The 26,018-nt window shown below is 40.9% G+C and overlaps 1 protein-coding gene across 2 annotated transcripts in view; it reads right to left on the reverse strand.

Annotated features, from left to right (window-relative positions):
- The window catches only part of AFF3 (ALF transcription elongation factor 3), a 339,067-nt gene that overhangs the window by 285,444 nt on the left and 27,605 nt on the right, over positions 1–26,018 (reverse strand). For both annotated transcript variants that reach the window (XM_074609144.1, XM_074609140.1), the window contains exon 2: positions 4,837–4,957. In XM_074609144.1, the coding sequence (XP_074465245.1) occupies positions 4,837–4,957 (121 nt within the window). The remainder of the gene's footprint in view (positions 1–4,836; positions 4,958–26,018) is intronic.

The raw sequence follows: 26,018 nt of genomic DNA on the forward strand, positions 1-26,018 counted from the left end.
ATGGAAAAACTACAGATTATTATGTCCCTTCTTTGAAAATACTCTGACAGGATGCTTGCTCCGGGGCACTCTCCACTTTAAAAAAAAAAGGTGAACAGAACCCCCAAATTATTCACGTTGCTCAGTGCTTGCTGTGTGCAGCAAGGAGAACACAGCCACACTCCCTCCCCTTTAAGATTAATCATTGTCTTTAAAATCATCCATTTACCTCCTGACTGAAAAGGCAGAAGCTCCACAAAGAAATAAAACAAGCAAATAAAACATACTGGAAAAGACTGAAAACTCTTGCTTTAAAAAGCCGCTGTAAGCAAAAGGGTGTATCATTAGCACTTATGCAGCAGAGATTTTTCTGAACCCTGCCAAGATTCAGGCGTGTGATGTTCTTTGCTTTACGTTTTCAGAGGAAGACAGTAATGAGCCAGTGATGTTCTCCTTTCTCTCTCCCAGACATGGAGTCTGGATGGGAAAACTCCTGTTGGCTTCAGAAGACCAAGCTCTCATCTCAAGACTCTCTGTTTTAGAGGAAAACAGAAAGAAGGAGAGACAAGGGAGTAAAAGGAATGGAGAAGACCCCCTTAAAGTTATATAAAAAATTCAAAAGATGTAGCATTACCCTGGAAAACTGAGGGTATTTTTTGCTCCTAAGCCTTCAAATAAAATTGAGTGACCCAAACAAAACCGTAAAGGAAATTCCCCTAGTTCAGATATAATTTTTTTAGGGTTTCCTATTAAAAAACCTGAATCCAAGCAAAAATGCCCTGTAAATGAGTGCTGTGATTGCCACATGCTAACTTTCAGAGGACTACAGTGGAACCATTCCCAAGTCAGACAGCAGAAGCAGTCCTGTCTTGCTTGAAACTTCAAAATTGAAATTGCTTGAAATTTCAAAGGCACTACCTTGTAACTACATAAAATACACTACAGCTAGCTTTTTGATATACATTTGTTACAAAGTTGAATATATATCAATAATATATATTGAGGGGAAGTGGGAAGGGAAAAACTCAAAAGTGGTGCATCTGAAAATTGCTTTGCAAACTTGGAATCAGATGCCTTAACCCCTACAGTCTCATCTTCTCTCTGCATATGCAGCTGTTGTTGTCACAAGGACAATAATTCGCTACGAAAAGAAATATGAAGCATTAATTCACAGACAGCAAGTGCCTTAAAAAAAGGGTGTTCCTTTGCTTCACAGGAATCACATCAATGTCCTAAAGAAGAGGAAACTATTAACAAGGCTTCAAAAGTGGGAAGCATCACGTACAACTGAAAAGAAAGACTGTTGGAGACAAACTCATGTGTCTCCTGGGGTCAATGAAATAGCTTCTACACTTTGGCGCCAACTTAACCAGCAGAATTACTTTCCAGAAGGCACAGAAAATTTTCCTTTTACCCAGTGGATCTCTTCTGTGCTTCCAGTGGTTCTTCCACCTTGTGTACATACCTTGTAGAGAGATGTGTTTCCAGCTTCCCTCTAGGGAGGCCCTTGGGCCTGCACCCAGCCTGATTCAGCCAGCCTGTGTGCGTGAGGTTTCCTTCCTTGCCAGGACCATGACGACAAGGACCACCAAATGGAACACAGCTCCTGACACCCACAAATCTCCTACAGCAAAGACAGCTTGTGGGGCAGCTCTCCACCCAGCTGCCTCTAGGTCCATGAATGTAGGAGAATTTATGTGCAAGTTTTGCCCCTGGAAAGTCCAACTTCCCTAACAGAATGTCCATTCTTTCTGATGGCTGCAAGTTGGATGGGAAGTAAATAAAAGCCAAATTTCAGATTATCTGTAGGCTAGCGCTAGCCCAGAGAAGTCAGCAGATTTTCTTCTATATGGATGTGATATGAAGGTCACACAGAGACACCTTGTATTGAGAGATCCCAGATAACCACAAGAATAATCGCAGCAAACCAATCTAATGCCCGTACCATGGCACATGCTGGTAACTGGCTGATGCTGTTTATTCCTTGTGGATACACTGGGGACAACCTGAGGTGGGAATATTTTGTGTTGAGCTGATCTCATCCAGAAGAGTTCACCTACATCCTTTTGGGAACAAGACGGGATCTGAGGTAACTCGTTATGAGCTTTAGATGTAAGGGTTTGTCCTATTATTTGCTCTGAAATATTGCTGGCCTTATTTAATCATTCACATAGGGGAAAACATGATCACAAAATGAGTAGGTAGGAAAAGCATTCTGTGCAGACGTTTCTAACTTAGAGTGCTCTGATATTCTACTGCAATGAAAGATGTATCCATGCATTTGAAGACCGCAAGATTCAACGTTTCTAAAAATAAACCTGATGGTTGCACGGAAGGTCATCAGAATTTTTTTCTTCGTTAAAAATACTGATATGGTTAATAAGGCCAGGTATTCTGTCCAGGAAATATCCAGAATGAAACTCCTACTTTTTACCCCCTGTAAAAGACATTTTAAGTAAAAGATGCTGAATTTCCCGTAATCTTTCATAAAGGGTTGCTATGGATACTTTGAATAGGATAAGGGGCAACACGAAGAGTCAGGATTTTTTCAGAAAATCTGATGTTACAGGAGTTGTGATACATGTCAAGGTGAGAGAGGACATAAGATTCAAGAGATTTCCAGTCTGCCTTTGATTTTCAGATATGGCCTTCTGAATGGCAAATCCTTTGGCTTGAGCTCATGTTTCTCAAGCTGTGCAGAGGAATACTGAATTTAATCAGAGCTTGCAGTGAATGTCTGCTGTAACTTAATTCCCCTCTGGAAACACCTAAAACTCGAACACGATCTTTAAAGACACTAAGACTGGGTTTCAGTTTTGCTTTCACAGAAAGGTTTCCTCTTTTGCAGTCAGCCTCTCTCCACGATAAGATCAAAAAGCCCAAGCCACAGCTCTGCACCCCCACACTGAAGGTTCACAAATGCTTGGATGAGTTCAGAGAGCGCAATGGTCCATTGCCAGTGTATACATGACATTGAGAGTATGCCACTGCTGAAGTTTTGATGCCCAATGCTGTCAGAATGAGCGGTCATCCCAAGCAGCTGTGACCGTCACACCAACAGAGCTGTGGGTGAGTTATACTGCTGTCCTGGGCTTCGCCTTTCTCCATGTTTCTTTGACAAGGCCAGCGATAGGATGTATTTCTGCAGCACCTTCTCTACATGCTTGGCCAAAATAGGGACATAGAGTTTAAAGATAAGAAGCATGGATGCAGCCATTATTCTGATCTCCCCATAGGATACCCACTCAGTATCCTCTCTGCTTTTAGAGAGGACAACGATTTTTCATCCACTCCTGTTAAAGTTGATGGAATTATACTGTGGTTGCATAGAGCTGCCTTCAGACATCATAACTCAGAAATTACTGGTATGTCTGTGATACGCGAAGTCTGTGCCATGACAGTCAGTACACTGGCAGACAGGTAATAATCAAAGTGCACAAAAGTTTCCAACTATGCCACTTTTATAAATGATTTGAGGTTCAGTATCACCAACTTTAGGTACCACAGACAAAACAGAAGCCAGCGAAAGGACAGGCCTTTTTTGCAAGGGGTCTATTTGATTGGACCTACCAAATGGAAAATTATCAACTGCCCATTGCAGCAGAGCCCTCACAAAATGCCAAGACACAGCTGACTTAAGCTTTTCAGGCTTTTTCCCATGGATTAGCCCTTGACTGGTCTCACAGTAGACATTTCAAGTAGACCCTTGAGGAGTTCAAGACATTTCCCATGGTTTCTAAACGCCTTTGTAATGAATCTGAAATTCAGGCAGCTGGAGGTCAGCTTCAAGGCAGACAGAGCTGTCTTCTATCAAGGGACATGGTTTGAAAGTGGCAGATCTTTCTTTTTTATTAGGGACTGGAAAGAAACAACAATCTGGAAAAACAGCAAGCTAAAAGCTGACCCTGGAGCACGGGCAGAAACATGGAAGCGCAGAAGTCAGGTGCAGAAGCCAAGTGCCAGGTCCCACATAGGACTCCTGGAAAGCAGCACTAAAGCACCCAAAGCATAAAGGAGAAGTGATGCTGCGTGGAGGGAAAGGCTTCACAACATGGTGGCTGTAACGGTAACTTGGGACATTACTGGAAGGGCACAGTAGATGGTACATGATGATGTTTTGATGCATGCAGGGGAAGTCACTGGCCTAGCTGGGGGAGAGGAGCAGCCCCCATGGGATACCGCTCTCTGGTCCAGTTCACAAGGGCTTGGTTTGCAGGCTTCTGCAAAGTGCAGAAGAACCTGCTTGATTCTTCTAACAAGGAGTGGGGAGAAATGGTTGTGCCTCATCACGCTACTGTTACCATGAGGAATAAAACAGGGAGTTGAGACCTGTAAGTTACTTCTGCCTTTGGTGAGGGCAAAACATGTCTAGCAGACAAATTTTGCTGGTAATGCTTACAGGAAAAAAAAAAAAAGCAAACACCAAGATATTTCATTGCATTAACCTTGGCCAGAGCATAATGTTTACTGTATCGCTTGACCTTCACACACGATTCTAACACAATTGTTTTTTTCTAAGTGTTGCAAAAACAGGGCACCGTCACCTTCACCTCCTAGTTTTAATTCCAGCTCAAATATTGTTAGGATATTCCTAGTTTATTTCATTCTCGTGTGCTGCTGAACATTATAAGAAGCTTTTTTTATATTTTTTATACACATATATATATATATATTTTCACACACACACGTATATAAAAACTGATTCTCAATGAACCATAAATGTCCTCTGCGAATTTTGTGAGGCTAGCGCTTGTGGGAGGGTGCTGAAACCTGGACAATGCCTTCTGCAGGCTGCATTTTTGTACTGTGGAATAAAAAATAATAAATAAATGAGCCGCCCAGCTGGGAAGCATCTACCTTGTATGGTTCACTGAAGAGGGAGTAACTCGTGTTAAACGCGCCATCCTCCTGCTGGGCCTCCTGATTTCTCCTTTCCCATTCTTTCCTTCGCAGTACGTTTCTATCCGGCTCGTAGACACTGCAGCAAAAAAGAGGAAGAGCTTTTTAAGAGTTAAAAATTAGCAGGCAACATATAAACCAGCGTGAATTTAAAAGCGAAGAACTCTGGTTTGCAGACAGATGGCAAAAATAAGCAAAAACATGAATCAGATGAATGCCAGTCCAAGCAGGCTGGGGAGGCTCAGGTCTCTGGGAATGCTGGTGCTTTCTTCACACAGAGAATAGATAATTAAATTCTTACAGAAGAATAAAAAAGAAATCACAGGGCAGGATCTACTCTGTGCAGAACTCCTCTGCTTGAAACGTGACAAAGGAAATATCTAAGTAACTTTGACAAAGACTGAAAGTACTCTTAAGGCAGATGGTAATTACAGCTATGAGTAAATAGAAATTATGAACATATTTCCACTTATGACATATCCTCTGAGTGTTGTATGAGAATGCTCCTTTTTTCACATGGATGTGTTTCTGTAGTGATTCTTTCATTAACTAGCTCCCTAAAGAGCTGTTAAAACTACATGCTGTAGTGGTTTCCACAGTTAGGCTGCTTCTTCTGATCTCTGTTAATCAGCCAAGTCGTGAAACTACTACTGAAACAATTCCTCTTTCTGATGGATTTGACACTATCACAACTTCAGAGCATGAATAAATGAATACTGGCACGATAGCGTATGTATGGCTGGTAGAGTGTAGCTGGAGAGAGAATAAAATCACTGCATTACACAAGAGTATTAATTTTTAGAAATTAACTAGTCTCCAATATAGACATCCAGAATAAAAAATAACTTTTTTTTTTCCCACAATTCTAGTTTAATGCATGACAACATAAACCAGAGAATCTTTTCCCTGAATTTCCCCAGAACAACACAGGGTTGCACGTTTGCAGTCTGTTATGTTTTATTCTCCTCACAAAGGGAACCGATGTGCCTAACAAGGTTTACGTGTTATTTCAGGACAATGACGAGTATACTGATTGCCTATTTTGCCTAGCTCAGCTAATGCCTTTCTTCTGGCACTGTAAATCTGTAAAGTAGAAGTATATATTAATGCCGTGTAAGTGCACCATGTGTTAATAAGAGAAAGGTTGTCTTGCTAACCAGCTTCCCGGTTAGCAAAACATATGTTGCATCAGCTGCCCACGTGACGTTACCTAGTATGCCTCAGGCAAGGCAGTCAAAAGGCCAACAGCTATCTGATTCTAATTCAAGACTTGAGAGCGCTGAATGAAAATACATAGGATATGTTAGACAACTACTACTGTTTAAAAACAATGCCTTAGCAGTCACCAAACGATGCAGAATCTCATGTTTACTTGTCAACGCTGCTAACTCGAACTGGGGCACGGAGTACCCTTCTGATGGGTCTGAGGGCAGATGCCAAATGCTGAGCAGGGCCCTCAAACATGGGGGTTTATTGTGAAGCACAGAGTTTCGGTAGACCAGGTTGGAGGTAGCTTCCAACCACCAGTTTGTTTATTCCATGTACAGGTGGATGAGGTTTTTGAGGTTTTATTACCTATTTTTCATGAGCGATACATGTTATCCACACCAACACCCTCTCTTTGAAAAGCAGTCTAATAAGGAGGCAATTGTAGGGGTGGAGTTTTGGGCCTGAAAAATGCCTTCCTCCAGGAAGACGAGGATGACGAAGGCCTCCCCACGGGGTCCTTGTGAGCAGAGATCATCTGCTGCACATGCTGCCGAGGCCAGAGGCAGAGCAGTTCTCATTTACTGCTGGGCAAGCAGTGGTCCTCAGTTACTACACCATGCTATCTGAGCGTACTCCCATGAATTAAGTCAGGGTGAAAGACTTCCTAACAACAACCTCTGTGTCTTAATGTAGATTTTCTGCCACCCTGAATAGTTGTTGTTAGGTTGGGTTTTTCTGGAGTTGCAGGGATCAAGTTATAAGTTCATCATCAGGCACATTTCCCCATCCAGAACCAGACTCTTTGAGACGCTTTGCGTTGGACTCTCACCTGCAGTCAAATGGAGACGGGCAGCTCCCCTGAGATTAATTATAATACTGATTTCCACACGGTTTCTAGGAAGTAAACAAGTGCAACATTCTTCACTAGGCCTCATAGAAATTTAAAACTGCACTGGTGTGATACTCCTAAAGTGGAAGGACATTTTTATCCCTTTATTTGATGGAGACATATTTGATGGAGACATATTTGATGAAGATGTACAAGTCATCAGATCTCTGAACCCCCTTCCCGAGTGAGAAGTTCACTGTTGGCAATGCAATGTACAACCTGCAATAATTCAAAATGATTATGCAAATGGCAAAACTGTGTGACAATGCCTGATATGCCAGCTATAAGCAGTAAGTCAGGAAGAGCTACAAGTTGAGAATGTATTCCTTTGGTAATACCAGATGGCAAAATCTCTAGCATTTGTGAGGCTGCTCCTTATTTGCATGAACATTGCAACAATCACATTTCCTTGAACGTATGTCGCCAAATGTATTTATTTATTTTGGTTCCAGGAAAATACTGCCAACTGCTATAATTGTCTTTATTGCAAACACTTCAGTTAATGGAAAATTATTCTTTTTAATAGTTTTCTTCCTTCTTTCTTTTTTTTTTTTAGAATTTGTAATTTAAAACAATCACAGATGTACACGTACCTTTTTAATTCTTTACAGTGTGTGTCTTTTCTACAGCTAAACCATGAAGAACATGTTCATGAAAATCTCAAGATTTTTTCCTCACTGGATCATGTGTGCGTATATGGGTGATGTATGCATGTATATATGTTATATGCAGGCTCGCACATCAGTTTATTGATGAAGAGTTTTGTCAGTATGGGTCAAAATGCTGAAGCAGTTTTGCAAGACTTGGAAACCAAAGAACACGCAACCATTCATCTCTCAAAAGTCAGTGTCATTTATATTTGTTCCATACAGGTCAAACTCCAAAAGAATGAATTTTAATTGTTTTTAAATGGTATATTGTTATTTTTGAAATGCTGCATCTGTTTCAAATTCATGCTTAAACTGACATGAACTGAAGCATGAGCAACAAGACAAACACTTGCAAAAGTTATATATGAATAAAAGTTGTATTATAACAATTACACTATCTCGAATTTAGCACACTGGTTTAAAACCAGACTGTGATTTATCACATCCCTAAGATCTGCCAAGACACATACTGGACTTACCAATGAATTATGTCTAAATACCAGTGTCTCAGGCTCAAAGCACTTTCAGCACACCATCACCACCACACAGTCACAGCAGCCCTACCTTCTCTGCCTCTTCTAGGGTACTTCGAATAATTTCACTCTCGGATGTTTTACAGATCAGAGTACCAATGGATTGACAAACTTCTCGGAGTAGGTATGTTTAATAAATTTCGATCTGTTGTGATGCCTTTTGGAAGATTACCTTGATGGCTACCCACTCTTTGGCTGTGCGCTAGGTGAGCATGGCTCCCCATGAGACGTGCCTGAAGACGAGAGCCCAGGCACGCTGGTGCCTGATGGGAGGGTGGCTGCGGCACCAGCCTCCCCACAGTACCGACAGAAATGCTCATAGCTTTCTTCACGCTACTCCTGACATCAGAAGGAACATTCCTTTAGTCCTTAATTAGAAATAGACAGAGCTGGCTCAGGGGACAGCCAAGGAGCAGAGCAATAACCTTACCTGAAAAACCTGGGACTGGATTTAATCTCCTACAAACTCCAAAGAGTTATGTAGTCTCAAGCTAGGCTGAATGTAATCATATAAAAAGCCTAAAGTTTTAAGCGTTGAAGAGTCTCCTTTTGTTTCTTTCTTCTCTCTTTTTTTTTTTTTTTTTAAAGCACACTATTTCTGACCCAATTTACCTCCCTCAGACATCACCACTTGGAACAACTCCAATAAAAAGGTCTAATCTCCATGATGAACTGGGGGGAGACGATGCACCAATGTATTCTCCTGTCCTTCAGTTTCAGAACGACCAAGTTTTACATTCAGAGGAAGTGGTCCTTTCCCACAAACTAAAGCACTGCACCTTCACTGAGGAATTACACGCCTTCGCAGACATACGGTGTGCATTAACAACGCTGCTTGACCTTTTCAGAAACCACAGAATTGCCACATCACTACAGGGAGATTCAGGAAGGATACCGTTATTTTGCTACGAGATCAGCATCCTCGTAACAGCTGGCATCTTTGAGGCTGCAAAAGACACGGGTAGGTAACTTGAGGGCGAGATTGCTGGTGCTCCTCTTGCCTTGCAGCAGTTTATTTTTTGGCCAAAGGAAGGGGGCAGTGACTCAGACTGCCCTGCCGACACGACAAAGGAAGGCGTTACCGCGCCTGTACACACACCTGGTGACAATTACTGAGCTCGTTATACTTTGCAGTAACCTGCAATCTCACCTTTGCCTTTCCAGGCCTCCCAATATCATTTTCCAGTCCAAAGATTTAGTTCATTATTCTCTGAACCGTGAGGGCTTTGCAACACACACACCCCCACACACACACCTTCCTTCTGCCTCCCCACGCACACAAATATTGTGATGTAGATGTAGCAGGAGCAGCTTGTTTATTCGCAGTTAATGTTTTTGACCCAGGAGGCTGATCTCCTTCACCCCAGCAGCTACGTGTGGCACTTCACACAAAACTTTCAGAACCTGAAGCCTAGATGTATTAATAACAAAAGCAGAGCTGAGGCCTCATGCTAACATGCTGTGATTCCTTAAACTGCCAAAAACACAGTTCCCAGGGGCTCCTGGCAGGCCTTTGCCAGGGAAGACCTATATCCCATTTGCAAGGGCTGAGCTTCTTTCCCAGATTTTGTCAACTTCCTCATCTGTGCCCAAGCCACCCCTTCTTCCTCCATCAGATTAAGAGGCTCCATACAAAACACCATCGGGCCGCACAAGCCACTCCCAGCATCGTGGAAATGGTACCATCCCCAAGCTGCCAGGTGGAGCCCCTGAATATCCCCTGGGAGCAGACAGAGCTGATCATGTTCCAAACAAACAGGAAAAAAAAAAAAAAAACCAACCGAAAAACACAACCCACACCATAGTTGACCAAAAGATACGCGTGTTTCAAGAGTAAAACTAGACCCGTGAGCAAGTTTTCTGTGAGGACACATATATCTTTGAAATTAAATTTCAGCACACAGTCATTTCTGAATTATGAACAAAGTTGGAACTGCTTCAAAACTATGAAAAACAGGCAATATGTCACGAAAATAAATTTTAAAATGATTATTCTCAACGTTTCCCCACAAATTGTGATCTGGCACACGCGTCAATATACTAAATTTCAGGCGGAAGTGAGGACAATTTCTTAAATATTTAATAGTTTAATTCTCCCCCGAATTACCACATTTATGCCAAAGCAGCTAAATAGAGTAACCCCAGGGAAAACCTTATACAACACAATAAAAAACCAGTCCAACGCTGATGCAGGACAGTGATTATGAAACTGAATTCAGAATGGAAACTGAATTCTGAATTTAAATGTGCCATCATTCCCAGATGTCTGACGTATTTTAAAATACAAAAGGACTAATCAGCCTGAGACCTTGTAAAGGCAATAGCCCCAAACATTTTTAGAAAACAGTCTTAATTCTGACAATTCAATTACAACAATTCAGGTTATTTTTCTTGCTGAATTGCTGTGCTTAACATGGAAACGCTATCATTTAATGCCTGTTTTCGATTTTACTGTTCTTGTCCATGGTTTTCCCTGGCCAGTTTCTTGGTACCAGTTCCATTTTCAGCTGAGGATAAACAATGCCTGTGTGGGAACTAATTGGGAATGGGTTATGGGGAGCTCTTCGAGATGGCAGCCTTACATTTTTGAGCATTCAATGTTTTCCCTAATGACATTTGAACTATCGGTTCGATTATAACGAAGGGAGTGCCTTTGATGAACAAGTGGCATAATCAATAAAATACCTTCCTAGGTTGAAACCATCTTTTTCAGACTTTTTATCTAGCTTAAACAGCAGAAGTTAATTTGAGGATTTTTACAGTATTTTTTCCCATTTACAAACAGAAATGCCGTGGGGTAAAGCAATTACTCTGATTTACTGTTTTCACTTTGATTGAACATAAAGATGTAGCAGGGTCTCAAAAAAGCAGTAACTTAACAAACTGTGCTCCCATCCACAGACAGATAAAGTACCTACTTTGCTATTTCAAAGAGTTTACCTCCAGGCAGCAGCACAGAGCAAACATCAATCAATGACATGTGTCTAAGATGAGATTGATGTTTACTCTCACAGCTTTTCATCCTACATCCAATAAATTATTTTTCCTTCACCAAAATGCCTGGTTAAATTTCATTTTTCACTTTGCAGTATCAGTTTTAAAACTTTAGCTTCCAGCAATTTGAAAGCTAGGATTCATTCAGGCTTCAGCTTTTACAGCCTGTTTATGATTTGTATTAACCATGAAACACTACCGTCCAAACATGAATATGATCAGGGGGAGCCGAGCCGTGCTGGCCGCTTGCGCAGTGGCAGGTGCCGGCTGGAAGGTGCGAGATTGCTTTAATTATCTGCCTGGAAATTCTGAGTCCGAAAACTGGGAGCTGTATTTTCAGGGGCAGGTGTATCACGTCTACCAGACGAAGGATGTATATACATATCATATCTGCAAAAGCAGCACCTGAGTGGTCAAGGCAGGTCCTCTGAGGGCTCACGCTGGGCAAACGGGAGGAGCCAAGGAAAGACTAATTGTGGGCACAGTTATTACCTTACTGGCGCTCACATCTGACATTCACAAAATGCGAGTGCTTTGCATGCAACCTGACTGCATTTTAAATATGTATTGAAATATTGAGAAAATGAAGGGTTGCAATTGAGGCTGGGATCTAGGTTGTTGAGCCAGAGCAGTAAACATCGCAACAGAGGAACATTAAAAAAAAATCCAATTTAGTTCAACATCTGCTTGTAGAATAGCACCTCTTCCAGCTCCACTACAGACAAAACATGCACATTTTCTTCCCTCAGTGAAGTTATGCCCAATGAGAGAAATTGAGACATAATTCCATTTTTATTTTTAGTTTCAGGAAAAATAACTTCATCACATGATAAAAATCTACCAGTCCATACTTACAGTATACACAGTTATCAAAAAATTCACCATTCAGTATTAATGGGTAATTCTATATTCAATGCCTTGCCATTTTCTTTTTGCTATTAAGTGCTGATGCTCTCTTTTATAACCCTAAAACTGCTAGCAAAAATGCCGAAGATGGATGAAGATCTAATAATGTCACTGAGCCAAGCTAGAAACAGAATAACGGAATCACCGAATGGTTCGGGTTGGAAGGGACCTTAAAGATCATCTAGTTCCAACCCCCTGCCATGGGCAGGGACATCTCCCACTAGACCAGGCTGCTCAAAGCCCCATCCAGCCTGGCCTTGAACACTTCCAGGGTTGGGGCAACCACAGCTTCTCCGGGCAACCTGTGCCAGTGTCTCATCACCCTCATAGTGAAAAATTTCTTGCTAATATCTAACCTAAATCTCCGCTCTTTCAGTTTAAAACCATTATCCCTGATAAAGAACATTACTATTACTTTTAATTCTGCACTGCTGTAACAATATATTGTTTGAAAGTACATTCTCAAGTTACAAATTCAACACTATTAGTAACCTTACACCTGGAACGGGTGTTTCTTTTTCTCCACAATTCAAGATGATATTTAAAATCTCCAGAAATTAAATGGAGATACTAGCTGACAAGAAATAGACACTGTAGATGAGATACGGGAAAGTATTCCATTTGTATCCTCATCCATATTTTCCAAGTGGAAACAGAAAAATTACCAAGACTGGAGAGCACAAACCAGACAAAGCACAGTGAAGCCCTTTCATTTGATTTTGTTAATGTTACTTTTATGTTGTAATTCAAAAACACAAGAGCTGAGGGGATAAATAAGAAATCTTTTTTTCTGCCTAACATAACACTGCTGAATTCCCTGGATTCACACAGCCTTATCTAACTCGGTTATACCTATATCTGATCTGGTTTCTTTTTACATTGCTTCCATGCCAGAGATATCAGCCACAACGCCCCACTTGTCTGTTTTTCTCCACAAGGATTTCTGTTTTCCATGGCATCCTTATGCATGGGAAACTCTTCCAGTTATCATCTGCCAAGCTTGTGTGTTTTTTTTTCCTTGAAACTTCTTCTTTAGGTTCCTTACAGTCATAATTAGTCAAAAATGATAGGTTGCGTTTTTTTGATCAGCCATCCAGCTCATGACTGTGGAGGACCTGCACACATAGGTGAATTATTCATATAGTCTTGGTGCATATCCTGAAGAGTTTACGGACTGAATGTGGCAACAAAATGAATTTACTCCTATCATTGAGTGATTTCTAGCGATGCTCTGATCATTTTAAACGCAATGAAAAAAATCTGGCCTTTTAAAAATCTATTTGACATTTTGCAGCAAGTGTTTAATACTTTATTCAAAATGTTTGTTGAGCTTTGTATTGATGTGTTTGCTGAAAACTGGATTTCGGTCAATAAAAATCTTCAGTGCTAGTTTCGGTAGTAAAAAAAAAATGAAAACAAGTATCCTGAAAATTGTGAAAAATTATGTTTTGCCTCGATGATCTTTTTCTTGAAAAAAGCCCTTTTTCAGAAAAAAACCACCTCCTTGCTCCCATTCTTCTCTAGCAACTTAAATAGCCTGTTCTTTCCACGGGGCTCTGAACAGCGACCCAGCTACCCACAGCTAATTGCAGGATTGAGTACACCGAGGTATACTTCACATAGCACACAAAAGTTGAAAGCTCTGTAACTGGTAGAAAAATGTTACCACGCTATTCACCCTGGTGCAACTTGACTTAGAGTAGCAAAGGTTGTAATGAATCGTTAAGGCCAGATCTCAGAGCACTTTGCCACTACAGAGATAACGGCAGCGTCTATCAGAAAACATTCCTGGCACAGCAGGAAAAGAAGCAAAACTTTACAGACTTCCATGAATGAGAAAGACGAGTAGTTTTAATTTAAGTTGTTAAATGCTCTCGGTGCTGCGAAGAACCCCTATGAAACATGAACGAAAGACACACAGCGATTCAGTACCTAAATGTAAAGGTTGTGAAAACTCTTGCCTATATTTATATTCCGTGCACTTGATTTTAGATCAACGTTCAAAACCATCTGAAGTCCAAAAGGCAGCAAAATACAGCACTGAAGTACAGGACACAGGACTGCAGCTTCCTGTACTATTGTACTTTCACAGAAAGCCAAAGCACAGTATTTCATTAGGAATGTGTCAGCTGTTAGTAACCATCAAATCTATGACTCATGAAAACGTCTATACATGTTTTATTAACAAAGCAACATTTCCAATTTGCTGTTACTATAATGGATAATGACTGAAGGTTCATCAGGGTTAATCAAGAAAATGATGTAAATTTTATATTGTATTATGTTTCACTTGGCTTAAAATGGATCTTGGGTGACAATCTTTTTTATGTGTTTAATCGTGATTTACAGCATTATGGAAACCACACAACAGCCCCGGTGTGAAAAAAAAAAAATAATGAACAAGTCAGTGCATAAGTCATCAGATTTTTATGCATTTGCAGAAAATCATTTCTTGGGATCTTCAGCGGACAGTCACTGAGTTTGGTTTCTGTAGAAACAGAATCGATATGTTTTGAGATGCCTTGCTTTAATTTATCGTTCTTTCATATCTTGTGGATAGATGGAGACCTTATCATAGCATTTTATATATTACAGATGAGCCATCACTACATACAGGTAAGGCTGAACTGAGTTTTAAATAGATGTATGTTAGCTTGTCTACATGACAAAAATAAATTTGGATGATGTTAATAACGGCACATGAAGATAAAGCCACAACCAAAGTAGTTAAACTCTATGCCAGCTGTACAAATACAAAAAGAATCAGCCACTGTAAATGCCCAAATAATAAATCCGCTAAAATCTGTGCTTTTGCTTATATGAACACCTGAAATGTAGCTCACTACATAAAGAAACTGTGATTGTTTTTAGCAATAGTTTGTTTGTATCAGAGTCTATAAGCATAAAATCTTATTACGGGGAATTACAAGGTTCCATCTTCATTCTGCTCAATTGAGGTAGAACATTTAGAAAATGGAACGAGAGATATATGTACGTATAAAAACCTAAACCTAAATCACAATCTAAATCTATCTACCTAGTGCCTACAGAAACATCTTGCTTTCCTAGAACAAAAAGGACTGCTGTAAGAAGTCTGGGTTCAAGTACCTAAGAAAATTGTGGTTAATATGTAACTTTAAGCTGCAAACAGTGAAAAAATGCTTACACAGAGGATGTTTAACTCTCCTTTCACAAGAAAATAGTACTAGCCAAACATACTGCATTGCACCACACAGCTAGCTACCTTCTCTAAAATACATTGTACACATTTCAACTCCAGCAAAATGCAAATTTCTTCCCTGTTCTTTCTTCTGAAAATGGGGAATGTAAACTGGACCTGAGGTTTATGCTTGACCAAATAACAACATCACCACATCCTTGGAACCTGCACAAGAGAAGTGCACAGCACACAAAACTATATGACTTTGTTTCTTACTCGATATATCCTGCTTCCCCTGTCTGTCTGTCTGCTTCCTTGCTTCTGTCTGTCGTATTTGGACACGTAGCCCCGAGGAATACGCAGTCAAAATTAGGAAGAGAAGTTAGCCAAAACCAGCATACCCGTGCATGAAAGAATAACTTGTGCTCATAGATGACTAAAAATGCACACATGTTAAAATGATGAAAAAGTTCGATGCCCTGTGACTGGTGTAATCCACGTAAGCTGCTTACACGTACAGGTCCCAATTCATTCTGCCTACGAAGACGACTATATCGTAACTCATACTGCCTGCCCTCAGAGCTGCAGAGAAAAGCACCCATGCGCTCCCCTCCTACCGTGGGCATGCGATGGGAAGTGAGGTATTTTCTCTCTCATTATAGAAAAAAAAGAATTGAAACAAACTTATCTTTTTTGTTGTTGCTGTTTGTGCCTCTCCTGACGCTCCGCTTTAGCTTAAGAGTGGTGGTGACACGGCCATGCCACAAATCCAAAACAAAATGTAACATGTCAGGAATGCAAAACCCTAAACATAATAAAGTGCAAAATAAGCTCCTGTATTTTAACCCGCAGAAACAGCGTGACTGAGTGCCTCACTTTCAAGGTTAAAAAGCCTTTAAATATTTCCAAACCTGAAGGAAATGACATAAAAATGACAAAAAAATTACCCAGAAGCTCATGCCTGTGCAGGGACGGTGCCAGAGGCAGATGCTGCCTGTTGGAGGGGGTCAGTCCGGTTCCAGTCCCAAGTGGGAAAGCGAGTGACCTGACCAAGTCGGATACATCGTCCCCTCACTCTCTCGCAGCTGCCTTGCCCTGTCTTACTTTTTCTCAGCAAATTTTAGCTTTAGCAGCAACAACAAAAGCTTGTAAGAGAGAAATGTTCTATTTTTACCGAAGTCTGAGTTCACAAGCGCGTATTCGTGTCACAGCAAATTATAAGGGCATCATTTACCTGCATAGTGTAAGGTGTAAAATTATGCGGTCTTTCATTTCGAAAGTGGTAAGAGGTATCTAAATTCTAGATGTTGTTGTAAAAGCATGAGGAGGGATCTAAATTGTATGTATTATTCTAAAAGCATGGGTTTGGGAGATATCTACAACATTTTTATTTGAATTTTCTGTAGCAAAGATCCCCTTTTATTATGCTAGGAAGCTTAGATATCTCTGGGTCATTTTTCCTGCAAATTTCTTAAACGTTTCAAAACACTGGACTTCAGTTTGACCTTTTCTCATTCCAGCATTCAAAAACATCAAATTTGTGTGTCCTCCCAGGAAGCCCATGTTCCTCCCAGGAAGTTTCATGACAAAAAATTAGGAGGACTAAAATCCTTCTCTGACAGGTTGTGCAGAAGAAAATGCCATAATTTCATTTTCTCCCGTTTCAGCAGGGTAATGGAATATAACCAAAAAGAGTTAAAACACACATTTTTTAAAAAAGGAGGGGGATGGGGCAAAAAACAAGGCTGAAGGAAATTCTCCTGATTTTCCAGTTCAGAAAAGCCAACAATGTCGTGATGCTTAAGATAGGAGATCTTTTGCAATGTTAAAAAAAAATCCATACAGAAGGAACCCATCTTGCATCTTTGCACTGGCAGATTATCAACCTATGATCCCACAGTCCTCTAGGGATGGGAAAGGATGGGAACGGATAGGATTTTGAAGACAAGGCAAGCTCTGCCCTCACCGCTATCCATGAAGTTCACTGAAACTCATCTTCACAGTGCTAAAAATCCGGCACTTGTAAGAATGCTCATCATGCAGTTTGGATTTAGCTGCTCACATGCTCTCAGGCTCTCCAGCCTTACAAGTGATGGCAATCAAAACCCCCGCAGTAGATACCCAACTTCTTGTTAAGAAGTAACATGTGAACCTCGTGGAAGTTGTTTAACATTTTAAAGGCACAGGATGACCCTGGTAGATCTAATAGCACTGTTGTTTTTTTTTTCCCCGCCGAAAGCCAGCACATCTCTGCACATTGGAGAGGTGGTGTTCCCGGAGCGGGCTGTCACACAAGCGAATGGTGGAGTTACTCCACCAGTGTTAATTGCTGGCAGAAACCTGAAATAGCGCTGAACAGAAAGGTGAAAGAGCTGCTGGCCGTCCCCTCCCAGCCCTGCTGGATGGGCCCACTGCGGGGGAGAAAATGACATGGATGAGGGTGGGAGAGAGCACGGAACAAGACCACTGCGGGCGAACTTGATTTTTATTTGAAACCAAACAAAGCACGGCGTAATTCACACTTGGTAACTGGAATATCCCAGTGCAAAAAATAAACAGAAGCTGTTATTAGCAAGAGAATATTTTGTTGCTAGCATGCCGTGTTAAGCAGAAAACTGCTACTACATTTAGCCTTCCTTAAAACTTTCCTCAGCAGGAATTCTGATATACTTCTTGGTAACGTAGGAAATGGCAGAGAATTGTTTCCTTCTAGGTAATGGAAAGCAAAAGACGTATGTAAAGATAGTCCATTTGTTGTTTTTTTTAATACCAATAAGAGAAAATAAGCTCAGTGAATTTGTTCAATTCTAAATTTGGGACCATTTCTTGGAAAACTGTGAAATAATTGTAATACCCATGTTCTGTTTTGCTGTGAACCAAAATAGTATCTTAGTATCTCAATGACAAAGGTTTGTCAAAGATTTCTAAGTTTTTGTGTAATCCTAAATAACATTTTGCTGTTTCTGACACGAGAAGATCTACCCTACCTAATTTGATACTAATGACATACCATAAGAAAAAAAAAGAAAACTTTATTAGAATCTCAGGAAAGAAACCATGAATGGATAATGCACTAAATTAAAAGGAACTGACTAGTTGGGTAGACATAAGTATTAAGCTGAAGATAATATTATTTAAACTTATCCATTTCAAATTAATCTGTTCTCTAACAATTTAAAAGCCTAGGTTTACCATCTTATGACATATCTCATTCTATATACACAAAACAGAAAAACCATACTGCTCTGTGTATCTCCCCAGGGCCAAATGATACAAACCAGAAATTCCAGAACTCCATCTCCCTTAATAAATCTACTTTGCCCGAATGCTTGCGAAAACGCATAACCCTCAAACATTAGCCGATTCTTGGAAAGTGCTTTATAGAGTTAACAGCCTCCCGCTTCCAATATGGGAACCATCGTATCAGGTAGCCTATTTGATGCCAGTTGTCACGAAAGCTTGCGAGGAGGAGCAATCTCTCTGCGACGCAGCTTCAAAGCCACGCAGAACTTACAGCTAAAATACAACAGCCATTTGAAAAATAGATGGGGCTTTGGGAGGAGGTATAAGGCAGTAGGTTCCCTGAACCTGATATGACCCAGAAAGTATCCTGCAGCAGCAGAACCTGCTGAATGATTCATGGTCCCATTTGGGCCCCATTTTAGCAACCCAAGCACACAAAACATCTCCTATCCTCCAGGTCTTCCTTTCACTCTGTTCCTGTTGCCCATGTATTTTTGATCACAAACCATCCCAAACTGACCTGCAGCTGGGCACTGGGAAAATGCACACACTGGCCTGGGAACCTCTGCTGTAGGAAAGAGGCAGTGTACCCAGAAGAGAAGAGACAGATGGATAAAGGAGTGAGGTATGAAAAAGGACAAATTGGGTTTGTCTGATTTAGAAAAGAGAAGAGTGGGAGACACATGATAATGATCTTCCCACCTATAAAAACTTGTTGCAGAGCAGACAACGATGAATTGTCTTCTCTGTCTGCTAGGTCACACGACTTAATTTGCAGCAGAGGAGATTTAGATATGATTTTAGAAATGCTATCTAACTAAAAAAGGAAGGGCTGGAAGAGGCTGGCTGTCTACTCCACAGCCTGCTTCATGACTTCTTTATTTCAGAATGGGTTGTTCAGTCCTCCCCCTGACCTTGGCCCCACCAGCGGACAGCTATTGTTAAGTTTTCTCCTTCTCAGCCAGGTTTAATACACAAAATAAACAAGAATAGGAAATGATCATCCATTGAACAACACAACTCCCTTCCCTCCTTCCAGATGAGCAACAGTGCCTCTTTACATCCCCGTATGGGATGCCTCTCCTCCATGAGTAACTGCCTGCTAGCGCTTACCCAAGTAAAACTAGTTTGCCCCAACAACCAAGACACTTTTCCAGGAGTAACACACATCAAACGTAGATTATTTCTGGGCAGCTGCTCCACAATCTTGAGTGACTCATACGTGCTATAAAGGTTAGACTCTTACCTGTCATGCTGCCCTAGGCGTGCTTCCCCTGCCTTAGAGCCAAGGGATGGAATCAGGGTTCTATGCAGCCCAGCAACTGGAATAAGTTTTTTGGTTGTGATTTTTTTTAATATATGGGCTAAAGGACAGAGAAATTTTCCTTTCTTCCGTCACTGAATTCAGAAACCCATCTATAAGATGTGAGAGCAGGAACATCTCTTCCACCATCTCCAAATGAACCATGCCTAACTGTCAGAGAGGCATGCGGGGCATACAAAGGGAGACATGAAAAAAACAAATAGAGCTTTTCTGAAATACCTTGCATTGTTGATCAAGAACATAAGGCAATCTCTGACACTAAAAATTGCAGAAGATTGCTACTCGCGACAGCTTATATTTGCTATTAGGAATGTACTGTGGTGCACAAAACATCTGAATCCTCTCTTACCACCAACAAGAAAGGTAAGGGCCGAACAAGATGGTTTTGTGACCAAACATCACAACTGCTCCCTCAGTCACCAAACTCAAACTCCTCACATCTTCAGGTGATGTGAGTGGCATGAAGAATTGAATAACATCTTAATTATGCCCATCTGTACAAATATAAAGCCAAGCACTAAGCACAAGCCGTTCAGAGCCACCTCAGGAAGATTCTCATCGGTGTGGACTTTGGGGACACCCAGGATATATGGCTGAAAACCACGGCCGGCAAGAAGCTAACTACCTCAAAAGCTGAGTCCTGGAGCTTAAGTTCACCACAGACTGTACACCAAAAGGACTACTTTTTCACTTTTTCTCAGGATTTGCAAATACAGCCTAACAAATTCACTTTTGCAGTAGGAAGTCATGATATTTGAATTCTACTGTGTGTTGCGATTTATGACACACCAGAAGACACTGTACAAAAAATAAATTCAACAGTGCTGATTTCCTTTTGATAGGCAAGCTGAAAAAAATTACAGCTCCCCGCAAACTATTTTTACTCTTACAGGTTTAGAAAAAAATCAGGAAAGAGGAAAACAAGTTGTCTGAATGGTGCAGATATACTGTACTGTATTTTGGGATCTGATGAGACATTTTCTATCATGTGAAAATTATGGCATCTTTTGTCACAAATTAAGGTAAACCTTTTTTCTCCTTTTTTTTTTTTTTGTACGGGTTTGGATATTTTTGCTTACCTGTTCACGGCATTCTATTAGGTGCCATCATAAAAAGAAAATACTGTTCGCAGTATTTATTTGTAGAGACAAACATCAATGCTAAGCACTTAGCAGTACATTATGTTTTTTTGAGGATGCACTTGGGGGAATCAAAGCATTTTATTGCACAATAGATATTATTCTGTTTGTACTTGCATTCCTCCAAACTTAAACCATTCACGATGTTTTATTTCTGAGCATACATAACCAAGAACACTGACTGGGGTGATATTGTTAAGTATTCAAACAATTCCTGCACATCACTTACAAAATGAATGCCTTTGGGTAAATATCTTTGCTTTCTCTTTTTCTTTGCCTTTCCTTAGTTGGTGCCCTTATCTGACATGTTCTCGGAAAAATGAACCACATTTGCTCCATTTACTGTTTAACAAAAATAAAGCATGAAAAATGTTATAAGATAGAAATAAAATCATCTAGTATTCGTATGGCACTAATTTGTCAGGGGTTGAATAAATGTTAATTATACAGCTTTTTAAAAATCAGACTTGTTAATGTCATTTTTAATTTAGAATGTTACATTGTAAATGTTTTCCATTGTGTTAATTTACACCTGTTATTACAGCCTCCGTTATTAGGTTTACACTGGAACAGCTACTTTGTGCCACTGAAATTTGCTTAAAACAGCAGAAACAATTACTAATTAGAAGGGCATGTTTACTTTAATTATATTTATTTCCTAGTCTAGTTTTATATGTAGCACACTATGAAAGTGTATGATTCAATTAGCCAAACCCATTTATCTTGGGCAATTCCTCAAATGAGCACTGCTTAGAAAGACAGCAAATTCTTTCAGCGCTACTTTGCCTCATAAATTTCATAGGTGACACTAATAAATACATATGGTGGCTGGGTATCACTTTCTACGTGACCTCACTGCTTTCTCCCATTTTTGCTAATGCTTATTCACTAATTGCAGATTACCCGAATGACATTTTATTTAAACAAGGAGCCCAACGGTTTTAATCAAAGATTTTAAACCAGTGACATGGAGAACCGTCTTCAGCATTCATAAACTCGGAATCAACGCAAGACATGCATTCAGCTCGCTCAGTTACCCGCACAATGTGAAACTACTACCTGTACTCATCCACAGATATCTAGAGCTAGGCTGGTGTATGGCACAGCGCTTTGTAAATTTGCAAACCAAGTGCAATTTAAACTTCTGGGGAACAAAAAGTTAACGTCTTTATCCTTTACAAATACGACTCTTTGAGTAGTTTTTTCCAGTGAAAGTGGTATTATCTATCCACTCTCAGAGATTAAAAAGAAGGAGAGCCATAAAAACTCTTTACAAATGACTCCCCTGAAGCTCAGTCCTAGTATTATGTTTTAAATCTGAAGCGAGGATTAAAAAAACCAAGAGTTTTCAATTTCTAATTGACAGTTGCTGCTCCTAATCTATGTAAATGATATTGGCAGGTAGCACGACATACTGTTGCTTTCGAATAACATTATTTCAGTACTTATAACAAAATTCAGTACTCTGAAAAATAAAACTGAAGATGAACTTGAACAAGCCAGGGGGGAAACCGCCATGAGTTCTACATGGCAAGGCGCTCTGCCTCCCTCAGCCATCAAGGGTAATGCATTTATACTATCTCACTGCCACCACCCGCGCACAGCAGTTGTATGACATTCAAAGAGAGCAGCCGATGCTGTCAAAGTGGCTACGACAGGGCTACAGCTTCCCCAACAGGGGCAGCCGCTGCCTGCGGAACGATGAGCCACAGCTCTGCCTACCAGCAGTGCTACCTATAATGACCAAATACATGAATTTAGATCATCGCACTTTGGACTGCTTGGGCCACGTTTAAACCTTCCACCACAAAGGGAATTCATTCCTAGTTAAATTTCTCTTTGACACATAGAGTGTAACAAGAACGATGAAAATCTAAACTTCGAGTGAGAATCAAGCCAGTATCTGGTGTGGCCAAAGACCACAGAGCTACCTTCTCCTAATCCACTGCAACGCAGAAAAGAAAACAGTGTATAAATGGAAAGCCTGATGTAATTCAGAAAAAGCTGCTATTAAAAAGTCAGCATTTTAAAAAAGCTAACAACAGAGACATCTCTCAGCTGAGGCAATTATTTTGTAGGTTAAGAGGAGAGAAGTACTGCTGCAATTGAAAATTTGTCTTCACAGGGGTTCTCAGGAAAGTCAAGGCAAATCAACTGAGGGAATGAAGTCAGTTCGCAGTCAGACAAACATACATTATGGCAGCTTATCCCTCCTCCAAGAGGAAAAGGGATCAACCGTATTGATGTAAGATCACCTGAGACCAGCCCAGGCACCTTCATGCAGGGGTTTAATACGCTTTAAGGTTTGCAGACTGACTTCACACATTTAGTGCCTCCCCTGCTCTGGCGTTGCCTTGATCCACGCCACGTGGTCACTGATAACGAAGGCTGACTTAATGGACACCGTCTCTGACCTTTCATTAATAGCACCTTCTCTTTTATTTACGTGTGGGGCGCGGGGAAAGGGGAGGTTATGCGAAGTGCACTGGCAATTTCCAATAGCTAGCTATCTTTAATAATGAAGTGTAAGATAACAAATCAAGTCTGAGTCATAACTAATTAAAAGAAATGGGAACTGAAAATGAATGTAATTAGTCAAAATTTCTGAACAGTGCCTTTATTATAAAGTCAATAATTAAAATGGAGAAATCAGTGTTTTGTAACATAATCAAGCCCACACACAAGCAACTTCTGGCCTTTCTTCAAGTGTCTTGGTTTTGAATATCTCTGCTTTCAGAAAACTTGGATTACTATAAATGTTGGGTTGTTTTTTTTCCAAAGAAGAAACCGACGAGACGGACTTAGTTATCTTTGCTGGGACATTGTCAGGAAAAGCTGGCCACAGTATGTTGTTACTGCCCCTGTAATTAGGCTACTCTCTTTACAACAGCAGGGAAGAGGCAAGATCAATTAAAACTGAAATAATGATGGCTGCACTATTTTGTTGAAGTCAGAAACACTGTATGGAACATACAATTGTACTGAATCTGAGTTCCTAAGTGCTAGGATATACACATGCAAAGCAGGTATATGCCTTTTAAAAAGGGGTCTGTAGGGGTTAAATTAAGCAGACTTCACAAGAATCTCAGTTTAGAGAAGAAATATATTGATTCACTCCAATATTTTCCCTCTGACATATACCTGCTTGTAACTGTGGGCTGGCTCTTTCTAGGCTTGTTCAATATGGATCCCCCAAAAGGGGTTTTCTTATGTGCAACAACTGACCAGGCGCAACGGTACTGCTTTTTTGGCAAAACATTCACCCTGCTCTCATTCTTTTTGCTCCATCACAACACATTTTGCCACAAAAAAAACAACAACAAAAAAAACAAAACCAAAAAAAAACCCCAAACACAGAAAAGAGGTATTTTCCTCAATGTTTGCAACGCTGGCCCAGACCACAGCTTTTTGATTTCCAGCAGATACTTTTACTGAGGCTCACTTCATGGGAAGCAGCGCATCAGCCCCAGCTCTGCCCAGCCAGCCAGGCACTCTGCCTCGCTGGGGCAGCTGGGAACCGGCTGGGTAGAGAGCACTGCATTTACACTCCTCTTCTCCTCCTCCTCTTGCCCCTAAAAAGGCAAGATGGAGATGTGACTGCCTTTTCTGAAAGAACAAGGGGATGAGCCGAAGGTATTGCATCCAGCAGAAACCCACCACCGCAAAAAGCCAGATAATACATGACACAGTCATATGTTCCTTATTGCTCCCAATAGAAAGCAAGAATATTTTAACCCAGACACGGAGCGCGAAGGGGAAATGCACTCATCCTCGATTCGGGGCTGCCGGATAAGCGACAACTCCATTAAGCCGTGTCTGTGATCTGACACTGTCTGAAAGGCAAAGCCGCTGCCCGGGGAGCCCGCCTGGTGCTCGCTCCTGCTGCTGGCGCGCAAAAGGCTTCAATTAGTACCGACCTCCGCATGGGAATATTTCTCCCTGGGCGGGAAAGGATATATCACAGACTTAAAGCCCTTCTCTCTCTGAGACCGGGGGGGAAACTGTGCCATGCCGCATTCACCTCCCATAGACCCACCTGGGTCAAGGGTGCGCATCAAGGAGCAGCACGGACTAAACCAAAGACGCTGATTTCTTGAATATTTGCAACGTGTGGGGACTACACCGACTTGGTGCTGTCAGTAGCAGTCCACAGCACGCGTGCGTGTGTGCACAAGCACGCTCACCTCCACAGGCTCGTTGGCTACCCTGAGCAATGCCGCTCCATACACACACACACACACACACACACACACACACACACACACACGCAAATGCACATCATGCACAACGGGGGAAAAAAATTACAGAAAACTGGGAGTTACACGAGACTGAAAAGTATACTCAGCGTCCACAGGGATCCTGAAAGCCAAAAGAAATGGCAAGGAAAAAAAAAGAGTGGGGGATATATCTGAAAAGTGGTTGTATTCACATATTCCCTCTGCAAATGATTTTTTTACTAAAACTATTACATTATCTTCTGAAGAGCTAGCACTTCAAAAGCATAGACCTGAGTGCTACTGTAGTGATAAAGAAGCTACTGAAACACAACATTCAGGCTGCCCTAGTCCAGGGGAGTTAAGATTACCTTTATTCCCGATTTCACTCAGAAAAAAAGCCCCAACAGATTCTTGCACACAGTTGGAGGCCACTTTAAAATAGATAAAAGTGCCCATCTTAAAACCATTAACAAACCTCTTTTTTACCATAGGATTCTGGCTAGCATGGAAAACTGGGCAAGCACCATGGACTCAGATGATTAATAATGCATGAATTCCTCCGAATCAAAGGTAAAGCAAGCAAAAATGACAAGCAGAAGGAGAAAGCATCTTAAAAAAATTACCAGAGAGCTAGTTTTGGATCTAAAGGCAACACCAAGCCTGCCAACTTCTCAAAGAGGCTGCCAAGAAGCCAGATGCCATAACTGGAAGGATATTATCCAGAGTTTTACATCTGAGTCTCATGAGTGCCTTTGAAAAAGGACAAAAAAATGGATGCTGGCAAGAGCTCAACTGTTTAATTTCTATCCCCACCCTAAATATTTATTTAAAAGTTAAATTGAAACCATTGCAAAAATTAAAGACAGGATGTGTAAA

Source organism: Larus michahellis, chromosome 1 (genome assembly GCF_964199755.1).
Source record: "Larus michahellis chromosome 1, bLarMic1.1, whole genome shotgun sequence".
Taxonomy (NCBI): Eukaryota; Metazoa; Chordata; class Aves; order Charadriiformes; family Laridae; genus Larus; species Larus michahellis.